Raw genomic sequence first — 20,176 nt, 5'->3', positions numbered from 1 at the left:
GGAAGGAAGGGTGTGAGAAAAATTTGGAACTCAAAAAATATCTTTATATGTAATTAGAAAAAAAAATTAAAATTAAATTAGATTTTAAAAAAAGTAATTGTCTGATGCTAAATTTGAACTCAGGTTTTCCTGATTATGAATACAACAGTCTATACACTCTGCCATCTAGCTGCCTCACATGATGAATTTGCAATAATTAATAATAATAATAAAATTTAAGATTAAAAAACTGTCAAATAGGGGCAGCTAGGTGGTGCAGTGGATAGAGCACTGGCCCTGTATTCAGGAGGACCTGAGTTCAAATCCGGCCTCACACACTTAACACTTACTAGCTGTGTGACCCTCGGCAAGTCACTTAACCCCAATTGCCTCACCAAAAAAAAAAAAAATTCAAATAATGAAGTTAGACTATTGCAGTGTAAAGAGAGCTACATTTTTTTTTAATGTATGAGGTATTTCATTTTTTTCCGTTACATGTAAAGATAGTTCTCAACTTTTGTTTATACATCCTTTACAATTTCAGATTTTTCTCCCTCCCTCCCCTTCCTCCCCCTCCCCTAGACAGCAGGTAATCTGATATAGGTTATATCTATATATCTCTATACATATAGATATAGATATATATATATACACACACACATATATATATATACACATAATAACATTAATCCTATTTCTGCATTAATCCTGTTACAAGAGAAAGAATTAGAGGCAGTGATGCAAAAACCTCAAAATAGAAAAAAAAAAAACAACAGCACCCAAAACAAAAGAAATAATATGGTTCAATCAGCATCTATACTCCACAGTTCTTTCTTTCTTTTTTTTTCTTGTTGTTGGAGATCCTCTTCTATCATGAGTTCCCCTGGAACTCTTCTGTACCATTGCATTGGTGAGAAGAATATAGTCCATCACAGTAGGTCAACACTCAATGTTGATGATACTGTGTACAATGTTCTTCTGGTTCTGCTCATCTCACTCATCATCAGCTCACGTAAGACCCTCCAGGTTTCTCTGAACTCCTCCTGCTCATCATTTCTTACAGCACAATAGTATTCCATTGTATTCATATACCACAACTTGTCCAGCCATTCCCCAATTGATGGGCACCCTCTCAACTTCCAATTCCTTGCTACCACGTAAAGAGCAGCTATAAATATTTTTGTACATGTGGGACCCTTTCCCCCTTCCATGATTTCTTTGGGCAAAAGACCTAAAAGTGTTATTGCTGGGTCAAAGGGTATGCACAGCTTTATCGCCCTTTGGGCATAATTCCAAATTGCTCTCCAGAATGGTTGGATCAGCTCACAGCTCCACCAACAATGCATTAGTGTTCCAATTTTCCCACAGCCTCTCCAACATTTATTATCTTCCTTTTTTGTCATTTTAGCCAATCTGATAGGTGTCAGGTGGTACCTCAGAGTTGTTTTAATTTGCATCTCTCTAATCATTAGAGATTTAGAGCATTTTTTCATATGGGAATAGATAGCTTTGGTTTCTTCATCAGAAAACTGCCTGTTCATATCCTTTGACCATTTCTCAATTGGGGAATGACTTGGATTCTTATAAATTTGATTTAATTCCCTATATATTTTAGAGATGAGGCCTTTATCAGAAGCACTGGCCTCAAAAATTGTTTCCTCAGCTTTCTGCCTCCCTTCCAATTTTGGATGCATTGCTTCTGTTTGTACAAAAATTTTTAATTTAATATAATCAAAATCATCCATTTTGCATTTTATAATATACTCTATCTCTTGTTTGGTCAAAAACTGTTTTCCTTTCCAAAGATCTGATAGGTACACTATTCCTTTCTCTCCTAATTTACCTATAGTATCACCTCTTATGTCTAAATCATGTATCCATTTTGACCTTATTTTAGTATAAGGTGTAAGATGTTGGTCTATGCCTAATTTCTGCCATACTATCTTCCAGTTTTCCCAGCAGTTTTTGTCAAATACTGAGTTCCTATCCCCAGAAGCTGGAGTCTTTGGGTTTATCAAACACTACATTACTAGTGTCATTTACCTACTGCATTTCCTGAGCCTAGTCTATTCCATTGATCTACCACTCTATTTTTTTAGCCAGTACCAGATAGTTTTGATGACTGCCGCTTTATAGTAAAGCTCAGGTTTGGTACCGCTTATACCCACCTTCCTGTGATTTTTTTTTTCATTATTTCCCTGGATATTCTTGATTTTTGTTTTTCAGATGAATTTTGTTATTATTTTTTCTAGCTGTATAAAAAGAATTTTTAGGTAGTCTGATTGTATGGCACTGAATATGTAAATTAATTTAGGTAAATTGTCATTTTACTATATTAGCTCTGCCTATCCATGAGCAATTGATATCTTTCCAATTGTTTAGATCTGATTTGATTTGTGTGAAGAGTGTTTGGTAGTTGTGTTCATAGAGTTTCCTGGTTTGTCTTGGCAAGGAGACTCCAGTATTTTATATTATCTACCGTTACGTTAAATGGAATTTCTCTTTGTATCTCTTGCTGCTGGACTTTGTTGGTCATGTATAGAAATGCTGATGATTTATGTGGATTTATTTTATATCCTGCTACTTTGCTAAAGTTGTTAATTGTTCAAGTAATTTTGACTTGATTCTCGAGGATTCCTTAAGTATACCATCATATCATCTGCAAAGAGTGATAGTTTTGTTTCCTCCTTGCCTATTCTAATTCCTTTAATTCCTTTATCTTCTCTGATTGCTAAAGCTAACATTTCTAGAACAATATTAAATAATAGGGGTGATAATGGACATCCCTGTTTCACCCCTGATCTTATTGGGAAGGCCTCTAATTTATCTCCATTGCATATAATACTTGCTGATGGCTTTAGGTAGATACTGTTTATTATTCTAAGGAAAGCTCCTCCTATTCCTAAACTCTCTAGTGTTTTTATTAGGAATGGGTGCTGTACTTTGTCAAAAGCTTTCTCTGCATCTTATTGAGATAATCATATGATTTTGGTTGGTTTTCTTATTAATGTGGAGAGCTACATTTTTAATCAGGTCAATGAGATCAAATCCTTGCTTTGCCATTCTGTCATAATGTAAGTTTGAACAATTTTGTTCAACTCTCTGTGCCTCCGTTTTCTGATCTGTAAAATGAGAAGGTTGAATTAGGTAACTTCTAATGTCCTTTCTAGCTCTAAATCTATACTCATATACCAGTAAACTATATGTATATAAACTGAGTCCACAGACAGGATTGTTACATACACAATTTTTAAAAATAGAGAGAGCACTGACTTTCCCCATTGCCATTTCTCATGTATTCCTTATGTTTTTCCAATTCAAATTCCTTTATGCTCAACTATTCCCTACATAAACAGTGGACCTGAGCCCTGTCATCTTTATCCCAGTTAGACATGCATGGTTCTTTCAGCCACCCCGTCTCTTTGAAGACTTCTCTCTCCTTGAGGATATTCAAAAAAGGCTAGAAAACTACTTGTTGGATATGTTTGAGTGGGGATTCTTTCAGTGTATGAGTTGGCTTAGATGTCTTCTGAGGTTCCTTCCAACTCTTGGTTCTGTGATTTTGTGAATAGCTCACATTGCATTGCCTTTTAAAATATAAAATGCATTATATCCACAATCCCATTTTATCTTCTCAACAACCATGTGAGATGAGCAATATTATTTCTCTCATTTTGCAGATGAGGAAAGTGAGATTCACTAAGCTTAACCCTTGTCCAAAATCACGAAAGTTTCAAAGGAAGGGTTCAAACCCAAGTATTCCTGATTCCAGAAATCAGAAGGCAGCTAATGGCTCAGTGGTTAAAGCACTAGGCCTGTAGTCAGGAAGACCTGAGTTCAAATCCTGGTTCAGACACTCACAAGCTGTTTGGGGGGTCTTGTGACCTGGATCAGGGGCTAACTCACCCAAAGAACTGGAGGCTATCACCAATCTTGTAAAATAAAAAGAAATTTATTAGTAGAGGAATATATGGCCAGGGAACAGATCACCTTGGTTACTGTTCCACTGGAGTAAGGGAAGAATGGTCTTTTGTAGCTTTACGAAACAAAGAAAGAGAAGGGAATTACAAAGTAAGGAAAAATGCTAAGACTGGGGCAGGATAACTAAGAGGGGATCTTTGATAACAGGGTATCAGGAGGATATGCAGCATCCAATCATATCCTGCATATCCTCTTTCAGACCTTAATATTGCTTAACATCATACTCAGGTCATGTCCTGACACACCTTATACTTGAGGTGGGAGAGAGAGCTGCTTTTCCTTTGGTCTTGGAGGGCTGGGATCTTTAGGTTTCTTGGGGTCTGACTGCATACTCATAACTTCACCCACCTATCATCCACCTTGTTGACTAATAAGCATTTCTTAAGCTCCTAATCTATGCCAACCACTGTGCAAAGTATTCAGGCTACAAAAAAGTCAAAAGCAGTTGTTGCTCTCAAATAGTTCACAGTCTACTGGGAGAGATAACATTCAAATAATTGTGTACAAACAAGATATATGCAGGATAAATTGAAGATAACCTAAGGCATTAGCCTTAAGGGCGAGCAGGAAATAATATAGAAAGTGAGGGGGATTTAAACTGGAACTTCATCCATTCATTTATTTTTTTTAAAGTCTCTTACTATGTGAAACACAATGTTGTAGAGAGTAGGACTGATACAAAAATAAATATAGCATAGCTTTTCCCTGCTGTCAAATGAATATACTTCCATCATGGTCTATATTTGCTCATCTAGAAGTGATTTCTAGTTCCTCTGAACTACCATAATATTATTATTGTTGTTGTTGTTGTTATTGTTGTTATTGTTTGTTGTTAACAATATTATTATTATTAATATTTAATATTATTATTAGCTAACATATATATAGCATCTACAATGTACCATGCCCTGTGCTACACTTTACACATATTTTCTCATTTGATCCTCACAAAATAAGCTGGAAGATAGATGCTATTATTATGTCCATTTTTAGAAGACAAACACAAAAAGTGCCATTTAAAAACCAGTCTCTTAAAGACTTTGAGATCCAAAGAGCAGTGATGTGCTCAAAGTTGTACAAATAATGGAGAGAGAGATGGGATTCGAACTTGGTCCTTCCAATTCTACCCCCTGCACTCCCCCCTCCCCACCCCAATATTCCTATGATGCCTCAACCTCAACAGTTATTCAAGAAATGTGTTTTAAGTGTATGAATGTGGACTCTTCAAAGCCTACTTTGCTAACATTACAATTATAGTGAGCATGGTCCCACCCCACCCTCATCGGGTTCTTTTAATTAATAGCGTCAATGTCAAGCAGCAAGCTAATTTAAAATGGCATCTACCTATGAGAAATGTCACCCAGAGAAACAGAGTTAAGTATCCCACAAGAGACACTTTCTGATTTCCAGAGCCCTCTTTTAAAATGGTCATATATAGGTCAAAAATTACTGACAATTTCTCAGTTTTAAAAGCTTTACTAGAAGAAAACATTTGCCAAAATGTCAGACTTTGGGTCTCTTTCTTAGAAAACACTTGAGTAATTAATTTAAAAAGATAGTGTTTGGTTGATGAATAATGACCTCCTCAAACTAGATTTTCTAGGAAAGTATTAAAATATTTTTAAAGCTGGTTTAAAGACCAGATGTGAATAAAGTCAATTTTAGAACTTCCCCAAAGTGCTCCTGAGAATCCTAATTCAGGTGCTATTTCAGGGTCAATACTCTTGCTACCTCTACCTGTGTTGCTAAAGATAAATGTCTTCCTGCAGTAAGATCCCAGAAGTATAGGTTTGAATTTTGTAAGAGCTCACTTCATACTAATTTTGAAGTCACTTATATTTAATTTTAACCTCTGTAACTTATGAATATATATATAATTTATTACTGCCAATGGAGGTACCAAGATATAGTTGAGGTAGACTGTACTGAATTGAAGGATAGTAATAAACTGACAGTAGGAAAGAAGAGGACAATTAGCATGGTTGGATTACTTGAAGAAACTGGAGATGTTTAACCCAAAGAGAAAAAGACTTAGTGGGACTGTTGTAAAAGCAGACTTATTCAAGGAACCGTTAAAAATTCCTTGGGTCTGCACTTATCACCCTGCCCCTAGGAATATGGCTAATATTTAACTGTTGACTAAAGAGACAACTCTGAGGATGAAACATACCCTGGACATGGGAAAGCTTGAGCTAAATTGCCTTAGTGTATGATCCTTTGCCTGGTGAGTCTACTTAAACATCTGCTCTCTGACCCCCAAGAAGTCAGGTCAGCTGGTTTTAATAGGACTCTTAATCTGTGTAAAGCAGACTCCTGGCTTTACTCTTATATTCCTAGATTGCAATTCTGACTAGGGTATAGGAATTACATAAAAAGTAACTATGACAGTAGGGCCATCTAAAAAAAAATCTTTTCTTTTCTTTATGGCAATGTATCTTTAAATAAAACCTATGTTAATTAAGCAATCATCAGTACGTTCCATTATGTCAGACCACAGGAATCCTTTTAACCCAGGTATATGAGAGAGATATGATCACTTTATGCATCAGTTATCTTGTGAATATCTCTTCAAATATTTGCACACAATGCATATGGATAAATATTTGTTGAATGACTGTATGAATGCAAAAGAGGATTCAGCTGTCCTATTGGATTCTAGAGTAGAAATAGGAAAATGAGCAGAAGAAGAGGTCATGAATTCATCTCCACAGAAGGAAGAAGTTTAAACCATGACAGCTGGTGAACAATTGAATGGGTTGCCTTGTAAGTAGTGAGTTCCCTGTGAATTGGGATAATCAAGTAGAATAAAGAGGACCTCTTTTAACCCTACAAGGTTGGAGTAGATAGTTTTCTTGTCTTCTTCCTTCTCTTCCCACTGTAAGTTTGTCATGTCTTGTACTACTATGTGAATTGATGTATAGAACTCTGTTAGACATTGAGGCAAAAACATAATTTGCTACTTAATCTCTTTTACCCTCATTAATTGGCTCCCCAGTGAATCAGGGGCTTACCTTTCAAAGTGAATATGGGACATTTTTGATTGGTAAATCTGTGACCATCACACATGTTTAATTGCATGATCAGAAGAGCAATCTTAGTTGTAGTGTGTTCTTCCTACATTACCATAGAACTAGCATAAAGACTGTTTTTACAGGGCATATTTCCCCACCTGGACAATTCCTTCTTTGATTTCAAATCCTTCCCAAATGGGATATGAACAGTTCTGACAGAAATTCGGATTTATGAAATGCTTAGGGATAAAATACTTTTGTACCAGTGAGGTAATCTCCTGATTGAACTTCAGGCCTCTGGGAAAAATAGTTTAGTATTATTTAATCATTCCTCTGATTTCCCTGAGCAGAACCTACCTAGGTTACAGCTGGAAAGCAAATTAGCTACAATGATCATTATTTCTCTGAGGTTGAAGTAGAGCTACACTGTGAGTTATTCAGATAGATGAAAAGTAGTCACATTTCTAAGATGCATTTATGCTTTCACCCATTTTGGTACAGGTAAAGACAAAACATATGTAATGGGATGGGGTGGAGTAATCCCCAGATAGAAGAGACTGGAAAGCCTACTCCTGGAAAGACAATGATGTGTGATGAAAGTGCTATTGACCATTGCGCTCCCATTTCCAGCGTGCACTGACATTTTGTGAACTCCTTGACTCCAAAGACTCTTTCTTTATCCTTAGCATTTAGCAGAATGCCTGCCACATAGTAGGCACCTGATAAATGTTTATTGACTGACTCATTCACTAATTCTGCTCTGCTTGCTAAGCATGTAATAGAGAGACAGACTGTTGATTGTCTCTATAGCTAAAACTGAAGTACATTTAAAAGGCGATGACCAGCAAAACTGAGTCCCTTGTTTTAATGCCTTTTTCAAACCCAAATATTTTTTGAAAGAGAAATAGCAATATAAGAGGGGAAGGGCCTCTTACTGTAAATGAAGCCAATATGTGGCCCATGACGATGAACCTCTGGGATTTTTTTGCCTCAGCATCTGCTTTTTTGTTTTTGTTTGTTTCTTTTAGTTAAAGGAGATTGGCTCTCTCCATATCCATATCCATATCCATGTCTATGTCTATGTCTATCTATATCTGTGCGTATATATATGTATATGTGTGTGTGTGTGTGTGTGTATGTATATATACACATATAAATACTATTGCAGAGTTGTTTGCATGTTATCTTCACATTAGACTGTGAGGTCCTGGATGACAGGGATTACGCTTTTTTTCTTTCTTTGTATCCCCAGGGTTTAGCACAGTGCTCAGCACCTAATAAATACTTCATAAATACTTGCTGACTGATTTTCTTTTTTTTTTTTTCTTTTTTTTTTTTTGCGGGGCAATGGGGGTTAAGTGACTTGCCCAGGGTCACACAGCTAGTTAAGTGTCAAGTGTCTGAGGCCGGATTTGAACTCAGGTACTCCTGAATCCAGGGCCGGTGCTTTATCCACTGTGCCACCTAGCCGCCCCCTGACTGATTTTCTAAATGTGACCTTGTGGGCTTCAAAGGGTCAAGAGAACAAGCTAGCACATTCTGTGTTAGGGTCCAGGGCAGGATTTCCTATGTCAATGAGGAGCAAAATCTAGAAAAGATTTTCTTGACCTTAACCAGCAATGGATGAGATATGGACTAATCCATATCTTGCCCATTCCACATAAGTAAAATTGTTGGCACAAAAACTATGTAAAAATTGAATTATTTGAGATTACTCTCCTTAGAGACTGAAGTAGTGTAAGGGGGAGTGTTCACCAAGTGTTAGAAGGTGTTTGTACTTCTATTTTTGCTAGATTTCTGCAGAGACTATCCCTTTGTGGAATATCGTTGCTGTTTTTTTGGTTGAATGGACATGGAGTGCTAGTCACTAGAAGTTGGCAGCAGCAGAAAGATGCAAGAATGTGGAATTATGCCTAAGACCTCGTATTTTGTGACTCAGAGTCTTTGGACCCTCTCTATGCATATCCCTCACCCAAGAAGTTGAGAGAATTCCCCAACACTGGCACATATAAATAGGTTTTGGCATGTCAAATTGCATTGCATTGAATGGTTATGTATGTATTTAACTTCTATGTAACACAATTCATCTCTTCCTTTTTATCATTCTTGCTTTGTATTTTTCAGATATTAGGACACATGGGTGGTATCATTGATTCCAGAGGACTTGCATTCGAATTATACCTCTAATATTACCTACTTACAATGCCAGGCATGGTGCTAAGTGTTTTACAACTATTATCTTTTATTGATCCTCATAACAAACCTGGGAGAAACTTGCTATTATTATGCCTATTTTACAGTTGAGGCAGACAAATTTATTCACAATGGATACATTCATACATTGCTAGTTTAAAGGAAACTAGCATGTCTTAAATTTTCTGTAGCATATGATGCTTCAATTCAATTTAATACACAGTTATTAGGCACTTATGTGTTAGACATTGTGCTAGAAAAAGAAATACATGAAAAAACAAAACAAAACAACAAACTAAAAGAAAAGTTCTGCCCTCAAGGAGCTGGCATTTTACTGGGGGTGGGGGTGGGGAAAACGTTTCACATAAGTAAATCAATAAACTGCATAAATACACAGTCTATAGAAAGAAAATACAACTTATTTGGGAAAGAACTTCAACATTTGGGAATACCCTATGGGAAAGCTATCCTATGGGAGGCTCAGGACTTTTACTGAGCCTTTAATGGATCCAGGAATTCTAAAAGGCAGAACTAAAGAGGAAGGGCATTCCAGGAAAAGGGGACAGCCTATAGACTAAGGCACAGAAGTAGGGGGCAGGATGCCATATGCAAGGAACAGCAAGTAGACTTGTTTATAACTGAAATGTAAAACACGTGGGCTACAAAAGACATATGACGGAAGCTGCCATCTGCATCCAGAGAAAGAAGTGATAAATAGAAATATGTATAGAGTGATTTTACATATATATATATAATGGTAGCCATCTCTTGGGTGGGTATGGGAGGGAAGAAAAAAAGAAATTTACATGAAAACTTTATTATATATTTAAAAGGAATAGCAAATTGTATGCAATTGATTTACAGTTTCATGTAAAATTATTTTTTCCTATTCTACTATATTATGGAAATGCTTGTTTTATTTCTTAAGTTCAAAATAAAATTTAAAAAAACATATGGGGAGGATTAATGAGAAGTAATTCTAAAAAGACAGGCTGGATTCAGATTGTCTAAAAAATTTAATGCCAAATGAAGGAGTTTGTAGTTTATACTAGAGAAAATAGGCAACCACTGAAACTTGTTGGGTGGCAAGTAATGTGGTCATGCCTGTACTTCAGAAATAACAACTTCATAGATTTGTAGAGAATGACTAGGAAAGGGGAATATAACAAAGGCTAGGAAGCTATTTCAGTAATTCTGGTTAATAGAGGTAAGTCCCTTAACTCAAACCCTGTATGTGTTAGTAGAAAGAAGGGAAGTGAATATGAGAGATACAGAGGAAGAATTAGTAGGATCTGGGAACTGATTGGGTACAAATAGCTATAGCACCTTGTGGTAATTGCTCCAAGATCCTTTTCTAGCCCAAGCAATACTATCAACATGGGTTCCAGAGTATTTCATGATCCTACTCAGCGTTGAATGCATACATGTATATACATATCTATTAATACACACATATATATTTATATGTATATATATGCAAGTATGAATATGTAGAAAATAAAGTGTTGCTGATTATACTTAGAAACTCTGAACTAGAATCTTACCTATGACATTTATTTACTGGCCGTATTACTCTAGGCAAGTAAATAAATTAGCCTCTATGTTCCTAGGGAAATCCCATAACAAATATCTAGAGGCAGCATTTACAGAAGAAAAAAAAACATAATAAAAGCTGGATATGGAATCAGTAGACCTGGAATTCAGGCTCAGTTCTACTACTTACCAACTCATTGATCTGGAGAAAGTCACCTAGCCTCTCTAGTCCTCAATTTCCTCATTTGTAAAATTAGGACACTAGAGTAAATATGATCTAAGGTCCATTTCTGCTTTCAATCTATAATTCTACTAAGTCACATCTGTCTGGGTGGGGGGATTTTTTCATACTGACAAAATCACAGATCCTTTGTATATATGTGATGAACATATGCACGTATGTATGCTTGTGTGTATATATATTCACACATACATAGAATTATATGCTTTTATCAACATGCATAGATATGGGGGTAAAAGTTCACACTGTCTTTTTGAGATGCTTATCAACTACAAAAAGTGGGGCCCAATGTCAATTCTTTTCACAGCGGAGAACCCTAGACTGAAATTATTCGTATACAATGTCAAAACAGTTGATTGAAAACCACTTTTTGTAGTTAATGGGCATTTCTATGGGGAAGGTGGAGTTATTGTAGTGACAAGTACCATCATCCCCTCCCACTACCCCCCCCCGCCTTCTTTTTGCTTTTTCTAAGATGATATGAAGGCTTCAGTACTGTAAAGTCACCCTGATGGCAACTATAGCAGGCATTTGTCAAAAGAGAAGTTTTTTGCCCCTAATTTACAACACAGGAATAAATAATTCACTGAATCAATATAGCTCCCCTTCCTTACTCTGAGAGTTTAAATAACTTGGCCAGGGTCACATAGCCAACATGTTCACTGCTTCCCCACCATACTGCTTTTTGTCAATCTTTCTGTCATGCTGAGGTGTTCCTTCCTATGGGATCTTCCAGGTTCAGTCCTTAGCAGTTCTTGTCTGTTTGATTAGAGCTCATTATATCTGACTGGTCCTAGGCAGACCATGCTGCACTCTATACAACCTCTGCCTCTCCCCACCCCCACTAAGTCTTATTCTGGTAACAGTAATCAAAGCAATACAACCATTCCAAGAGGGCCCTTCAGTCACCTCCACACAACAAGATACTCCTCCTAGAATAAGCTCCTCACCTCTATTCTCATTAACAAGCTAACTCAAACTTTGACACTACCTCCATGAACTTCCTCTCCCCTTTAATTGGAGGGCTAGAGGGTGTAGTGCCAAACTCCCCCCAATGTCTTCCTTTATGGAGGGCAGAAACTAGACTTAGTTCACTCTGCTTTGTATGTGCTGCTCTGCCTGATTTTAATTCTACCAAAGAAGGTTGTCCCTGATCTCTCCACTCTTATCTCCTTATTTCCTTTTGCGTGTTGTCTCCACTCACTAGATTAAAAACTCTTTGAGGACAGAGACTGTCTTTCTTTTTATTATTTCCCCAGCACTTAGCACATAGAAGATGCTTAATAAATGTTTATTGGATTGCATTGTACTGACACTGTAACTTCTTGGACTAAAATGTCCCTCCCAATTATCATTCCTTATGTGTTGTTTTCTTCAATTAGAATATAAACTTTTTTGTATTATAGCACAGTGCCTTGTCTGTATTAAATACTTCAATGTATCAATCATTCAATAATTCATGCATTCATTCAAACATGTTAAAGTGGGGGCATGAATCTTCCTGTTGCCAAAGCCAGTTCTCCATCTACCCTACAATGCTGCTTCCTGATATGTTTTAATTAGTATTCATTCTTATTTGACAGACGGTAAAACCAAAGTTCAAAGGAGTTTTATGACTTGCTCCTGGTCACTCAGTTGGTAATTGTCAGTGCTTTGATTAGCATCTCAGCCTGATATACAGTGTCCCCCCCTCTACCATTATGCTTCTCATAATTAAGATAGCTGTTATTTTTTAAAGTTCTTTCCTTTTATGAGATAAAACTTCTTTTAATATGTCAGTTTTCTTACTCACCAGTCAGAGTCCTAAAATTCCTGTATTCTGTGTAGGTCACTAATTTTGTAAATTAAATTATAGTATCATTTGCACTTTTCCAAAACTTGTTGTTGTTTGTCCATTTCCAAAGAGGACTAGTGACGTCACAGGGTGATAGTTTGACTCATATGTGAATTGAATTGAAGTGAGGCAGCTCTTCAGCCTCACTCTCTCTTCCAGAGTCAATGAAGTCCAGTGGCAAGACAAAAAGTAAGAAGACTGGTGATGGCTTGAGAAGAAATAGATTATCTTGGTGTCTATGATGTATGACAAAGTTCTAAGTTTCCCCTACTACCTGCTTCAGTTGTTTAAGGGACCAACCACTTTTCAAGATATCCCATCTACTTTTGGACAGCTTTAGCTGTTAGGGAGTTGTTTTTTTTACCGGTATATTTATTTTTATGCATTTGTGGTTTTTTTTCCCTTGACATCAAGGCTAAATTTATCTTTAAATCTTTTTCTCATTGATCCTTGTTCTGACTTCTAGGTAATAAAGGAAGAAATTTAGTCCTTCCTCCCCATGACAACCTTGCAAATGCTTGAAGACAATCTTCTATTCTTATATGACATAGGATCAAGGCCACTCATAATGCCAGTTGTTTCCTATGGACATTCTCCAGTTCATCAGTGTTCTCTATAAACCAAAACATCCAGAACTGAATGAAATACTCCAAAAAAGGTCTGAGGAGGGGAGAGTTCAGTGGACCTATTACATTAAAATGTCTGGAAGCTATGTGTTTTTTAATGCACCCCATAAACCCATTACTTGTTTATGTTTGTTTTTTGCCTCAAATAAAAAGTTTTTTTTTTCTTTCTTGTGGCTGCCACATTACATTGCTAACTCCTTGATCTGGCAGGCCCATAAAACTTCCAGATCTTTTCCAGAACAATTATTTTCTATCTTTTCAATTCTCATCTTATACTTGTGAAGTTTTTTTTTTTGGTACCCAAGTGAAATATGGGTAAGTTTATGAATGTCTTCCATAAAATGTGATGCCTATAACTGAAACCAATACTCCAGATGTTGCCTGAGCAGGCAAGCCAGGGTACACCAGCATTATTACCTCCCAAGTCCTAGACATTCTGCCTCTCAAGGCAATCTAAGATTGTTTTCATTTTTGTAGCTACCATGCCAGACTGTTGACTCATACTGAGTTTGGAATCCAATAAAAGCCTCTTTTCTTCAGACAATTTACTGTCTAGCCATGCCTTCCCCAATTGCAATTATAAAGCTGATCACTGGACCCCACTATAGTGGAAATGACACTAAACTGGGAATCATGAAAATATGAATTCTGGTTCTGCTGCTTCCTATAGGAAGCTTTGCTTGATTTCCTAACTGTAACTACTCATTTACTATTATGTTTTACTATTTTACTATTATCTTTTACTATTATTATTTGTTTTGTTTTGTTTTGGGTTTTTTGGTGAGGCAATTGGGGTTAAGTGACTTGCCTAGGGTCCCACAGCTAGTAATTGTTAAGTGTCTGAGGTCGGATTTGAACTCAGGTCCTCCTGAATCCAGGCCAGGTGCTCTATCCACTGCACCACCTAGCTGCCCTATTATTTTTTATTAGAGTTAACATTCATATAGAACTTACTGTATTCCAGACACTGCTAAGTGCTTTACAATTATTATCTCTTTTGCTGTTCATAACAACCCTGGGAGGTAGGTGCCATTATTATCTCCATTTTATAGATGAGGAAAATGAGGTAAATAAGTGTTAAATGACTCATCCAAGGTCACACAGCTAGTAAGTCTCTGAGGTCAGAATTGAACTCGGGTATTCCTGACTTCAGGGATTCTATTCACTGTTGTTATCCCCTTATACAATATAAACTTTTCAAAGGAAAGGAGTGTTTTTCATTTTGTCTTTTAGCTCACACATAGTAAGTATTTAATAAATGCTTGTTGGACTGGACTGGGCTGGATTTGTATAAGTCTTAGTTTGAGCCTCAGTTTCCTCCTTCATAAAATAATGAGATTATACTGCTTTATTCCTAACATTCCTCTAACTTTCCACAATAATAATTCACATTTCCATAGAACTTTTAGGTTTACAAAGTTTTCTTTAATAATCTTGTGATGTAGTTAGTGTGCATGTTATATTTTTCCTGCTTTTCAGAGAAGAAATACAAGACATAGAAAGGTGAAATTATTTGTCTTTACTTATAAAGCTAGACACAAAACACAGGGTACTTGACTTCATGACCAATACGGGATAGAAGTTGATGTTTTGGGGAATAAAATTAAAAGTGGCAGTATCATCCTAGAGAACCCTTGTCTTGAGGTACATATAGTGTGCCAGTACTATGAACTCATTAATTATTTTTTTTGTTGGGGCAATGAGGGTTAAGTGACTTGCCCAGGGTCACATAGCTAGTAAGTATCAAGTGTCTGAAGTCGGATTTGAACTCAAGTCCTCCTGAATCCAGGGCCAGTGCTTTATCCACTTCACCATCTAGCTGCCCCAATTCTTTATTAACAAAACAAATATTTGTACTTCCCACTAATAAGGCATGGAGATAGGAAACATTTGCCCCTCTGCTTATTTCTAGTAAACACTTGTCTCTTGTTATAGTTATGAGACAGTCCCACATAAGGTAAAGAAAGGACAATTTGACTTGTGACTTGGTTCCAATCTTATTATTTTGTGACACTGACTTCAAAAGTAACCATAGTAAGGGGCAGCTAGGTGGCGCAGTGGCTAGAGCACCGGCCCTGGAGTCAGGAGTACCTGAGTTCAAATCTGGCCTCAGACACTTAACACTTACTAGCTGTATGACCCTGGGCAAGTCACTTAACCCCTATTGCCTCACTAAAAAAAAAAAAAAAAAAAGTAACCATAGTAGCAGTGATATACCTGAGAGGTCTCTCACATCACAATCCATGGATTTCATAAATGAAAGCTAGGCAGTAAGACCTTATGGGCAGCTTAGTACAGTGTAAAAAGAACATTGGATTTAGACTCAAAGAATTTGAATTTGACTTTCATCCTTACTTCTTCCTACCTATGTGAGTTTGAGCAAGTTTCTTCACCTTTGTCTAGATTGAAGTTGACTCATTAGAAAAATGAAGGATAAATATATAGAGCTCAAAAGGGCCTCAGTAGCCAAGTTCTTTATTTTATAATTGAGTAAACTGGAGGATATGAACTTGCCCAAGGTCGAGTTACTTGCCAAACAGAGTTAAATATCTTGCATAAGGTCAAACAGGTAATAAATGTCAAGTGGGATTTAAATCCTGGACCAGTGCTGCTGCTACTGCTCCTCCTCCTCCTCCTCCTCCTCCTCCTTCTTCTTCTTCTTCTTCTTCTTCTTCTTCTTCTTCTTCTTCTTCTTCTTCTTCTTCTTCTTCTTCTTCTTCTTCTTCTTCTTCTTCTTCTTCTTCCTCCTCCTTCTTTCTTCTCCTCCTTCTTTCCTCCTCCTCCTCTTTCTCCTCCTCTTCCTCCTCCTCCTCTTCCTCCTTCTTCTTCGACCAGTGCTTCTTCCACTTTACCAGGTGACCCTAAGTTTCCTTCCAGTTCTAAATCTTATGATTCTATGGCAATTCCAAACATTATGATAAAGAAAGAGGGTGTAGAGCTATTTTGGTATAGTTTGGTATACGCTTTTAGGTTATTGCAATTATTTACTTTATTGCACTAGAGAAATAGCTGAAACTTGAAGAATACTGAAATTTTGTTGAAATTTTAATTAATCATCTGTCATCTGAGGATTATGTAGTCACCAAAGATTATACAAAAAAAATACTGTGGAAGATAATGATTTCATAATCCCCCTCCCACTCAAATTATACTGACCACACTATAGTCAACAAAGGAAGAGAATGAAACATTACCTGGCTCAGCTAGGTAGGCATAATCATATCCTAGGTCTCTGGATGGAACAAAAAACTCTCCATTTGTGTAAACAGGGATGAAAGGGACCATGTAGGATTCACGGTTGTGTCCAATGGGTGCATTAGCTGCTGGGTAAACTTCTTGTAGTGGATGATGTCTACGGAGCCACTGTTCAAAAATACTGCAGAGAAAAATGTGAATCAATCATATTAATATGTCTAATTAGCTATTTAGCATTGTTTGCCAAAGTGACATTTGTAGTTTTAAAGAAAAAAAAAAGATCATAACACAAAATTTCCAACTTTATGGTTTTTCTTTAATTGGGTAAAAATCCTTTTGACTCATGCACATTGACCACACTGAAAAAAATTGGCAGTCAACTAAGCACAATATACAGACTCAAAAATGTTCATGTATTTGAAACAAACATGAGGAGAACTTTGAGTAAAAATGTTTCACAAAAATAAATAAAAATCCTACCCAAAAGGTCAGATTGTGGCTGATCTATATTGCCAATAACAATTATTATTTGAGGGATAAACTATAAGTTAATAATTATTGGTTTCCTTAAAATGTATTTTTATTGAAATCTTTTATTTTTACATAGTCTAGATTTTCCTTATATCCTTCCCCATCCCATAGAGTGATCACTATATCAAGTTTTTAAAGGTGGAAGGAGAAGTGGGAAAAAGTCAGTAAAACCAATCAACAAATCCACCCCAAATCTGATATTATAGGCAAGTAACCAAATTCATAGATCCCAAACACTGCAAAGGAGCAAAGAAAGGAACCTTCTCATATCTCTTCTTTGGCACCTAAATTTAGTATTTATAATTCTGAAACATCCATGTTTAATTGTTTTGTGATTGCTGATCTTTTCTTTTTACCTTGTATAAATAGTTTTCCTGGCACTGTTGATTTATTTTGCATCAGTTCATAAAAATCTTTTCATGCTTCTCTCCATTAATCATAATCATAATTTCTTACAGCTTAGTAAAATTCCATTATATTTTGTGGGAGAAGAAATGAAATAAAACACATACACACATATGTATATTTCTTTTTTTTTTTTAGAACCTTCAAGAAAAGAATTGGGAAAATGAGTTTGTGATATTAAATGTCATTGGCTTGATCAACTTTCCTTTTGCTCTACCCTTATTAGTTCCATATATCTTTTTCTTTCTTTTTTTTTTTTTGTGGAGCAGTGAGGGTTAAGTGACTTGCCCAGGGTCACATAGCTAGTGAGTGTCTGAGGCCAGATTTGAACTAATATCCTCTTGAATCCTGGGACAGTGCTTTATTCACTGCACCACCTACTTGCTCCCCCTATATCTTTTTTTCAGTGCCACTACACTGTTCTATTCTAATAATTTTCTTCTTAACCTGCAGGGAGAGAGAGAGAGAGAGAGAGAGAGAGAGAGAGAGAGAGAGAGAGAGAGAGAGAGAGAGAGAGATGGATGGACAGATGAACAGAGGGAAGGAGGGAAGGATGGAAGGAGGGAAGAAGGAAAGGAAAAAGGAGACAAATAATGTTTTAGATCAGCAACATGGGAGGCAGGAAGATAGATATAATTATAAGGAGTTACTCCCATCTATTTCAGAGGAAAACAGAAGTGCCAACCACATGTCCTCTTCTCCGGTCTTCTCCAGAGAGGAATCAAAGCTTCCTTTGGGGAGGAATGGGCAAAATTCCAGAGTTATCAGTGCCTCTAACCTTCATTTACTCAATGTGTGGACAAAATCAATTTACATGAGCAGTACAACATCCCTCATATTCCTATATAGGATAATCTTAATTCCTCTCATTATCCTGATCACACTAATCTGAATACATTCTAGGTTCTTTAAAGGCTAGGACTTTTCTACTTAACATGGTCTAATATGTGTTCTTATATTCTCTCTTGAGTCACTGGTTTGTATCTTTATTTAATTTTCTATGTGTATTTGATTGTGTCCTTAACTACATGGCTAAATAGATGGTAAATCACTTAACCTTTCAAAACTTTAAGCATTTCATTAAGACTACAAATTGCAGAGAAGGTACTGACCTGCATTTTTTGAGGTAGTTTCCTCAATCAGAACATCCCAATTCTAAGGATATCCTACAACCATTTTTATTTTCCCTATTACTATGTAGAAGTAGAATGAGACATCTCAAGAAGAAGTGAGTTCTTCTTCAAAATTCTTCAAGCAAAAATGACACTATTTGCTGGATGATGTTTCTGCCCTATGAAGCATATTTTATACATCTCTGTATTTCTCATAGTGTCGAGCACAGCCTAAATTACTGCACAGTATGTGGCAGTAACTTAGTTATTTAAATGAATGAATGGATGGATGGATGGATGGATGGATGGATGGATGGATGGATGGATGGATGGATGGATGGATGGATGGATTTCTTCCATCTGTCTTTTTGAATTCCCCAGAAGAATAGACTATTGTTTCAAGGAATGGTTTGCCAGTCCCTCAGTCCTTGGTCATCTCTAAGTCTTTATGGTATAGTGAAATGATCACTAGATTTCAAATAAAAAGGCCTAGAGGTTAAAATTCTAGCTCTGCTACTATTATTTCTGGAAAGAACCTATTTTAACTCTCAGGATAATAGCAACCTCAGAAAACTGGAGTGTAGTGCAGTGTGGGCTGGACTAGATTCCCAATGGCCTTGCCAGCCTTACAGCCTATGACTAGTTTTATATAACTAGTTTTCCCTTAAGCTTCTTTTCCATGTCCCATCACAAAATCTTGAGGGACATTAGCCCAACCAGTTAACCATTATTTTCTCCCTCTTCCTCTGTCATTCAACACCACTATTTCTGTGTATATACCTTTCTCCCCATGCAATTTGATACTGTTGACATTCACTCACACATCTTCCTTACTTGTGCTCCCCCGGCCTTTCCACAAGGTTGGAAGTCCACTTGGGAAGCATACTTTGAACTTCCTACTCTCTCAATACTTGGTTAGATTTCAGACATTCTGAGTTCGAGTTGTTGCTTTGTTCTAGCTCCCTGAATCACATGACCTTTCTTTGATCTCAATTTATCTTTAGAAAGGAAGATTACACTGGCTACCTTCTGTACATGATGGTTGGGATGATAAATTAAAGTGAAATATCAATGAGTTTTGAAAAGTTAAAAGCACAGTATAGGGGCAGCTAGGTGGCACAGTGGATGAAGCACTGGCCTTGGATTCAGGAGGACCTGAGTTCAAATCCAGCCTCAGACACTTGACACTTAACTAGCTGTGTGACCCTGGGCAAGTCACTTAACCCTCATTGCCCTGCAAAAAAACAAAACAAAACAAAACAAAAAAAGCACAATATAAATATAAAGCTTTATTTTTATACCCTTCAAAACCTAATTTTAAAGAATCTTCTTTAAGAAACTTTCTGGAACTTATGTAGGCTCTACCTCTCAATTATTGTTTCCATTTTTGGATGCCACATTTTAACAAATACATAAACAAGCTGTATACTATTCAGAAGAAAACAATGATAGTATGAAGGGCCTTAAGCCCATGCCATATGAAGACTGGTTATTGGAACTGGGAATGTGTTTTTTTTCCCCCAAAGGAGGGAAGT

The 20,176-nt window shown here is 36.6% G+C and overlaps 1 protein-coding gene across 1 annotated transcript in view; it reads right to left on the bottom strand.

The window, feature by feature from the left end:
* Positions 1-20,176, bottom strand: part of TYR (tyrosinase) — a 197,312-nt gene that overhangs the window by 18,664 nt on the left and 158,472 nt on the right. The window contains exon 4 of the mRNA XM_043997194.1: positions 16,593-16,774. Within this exon, the coding sequence (XP_043853129.1) occupies positions 16,593-16,774 (182 nt within the window). The remainder of the gene's footprint in view (positions 1-16,592; positions 16,775-20,176) is intronic.

This window comes from Dromiciops gliroides, chromosome 3 (genome assembly GCF_019393635.1).
Source record: "Dromiciops gliroides isolate mDroGli1 chromosome 3, mDroGli1.pri, whole genome shotgun sequence".
Taxonomy (NCBI): Eukaryota; Metazoa; Chordata; class Mammalia; order Microbiotheria; family Microbiotheriidae; genus Dromiciops; species Dromiciops gliroides.
The sequence above is the reverse complement of the archived record's forward strand: the minus strand, read 5'-3'. Positions and strand labels throughout refer to the sequence as shown.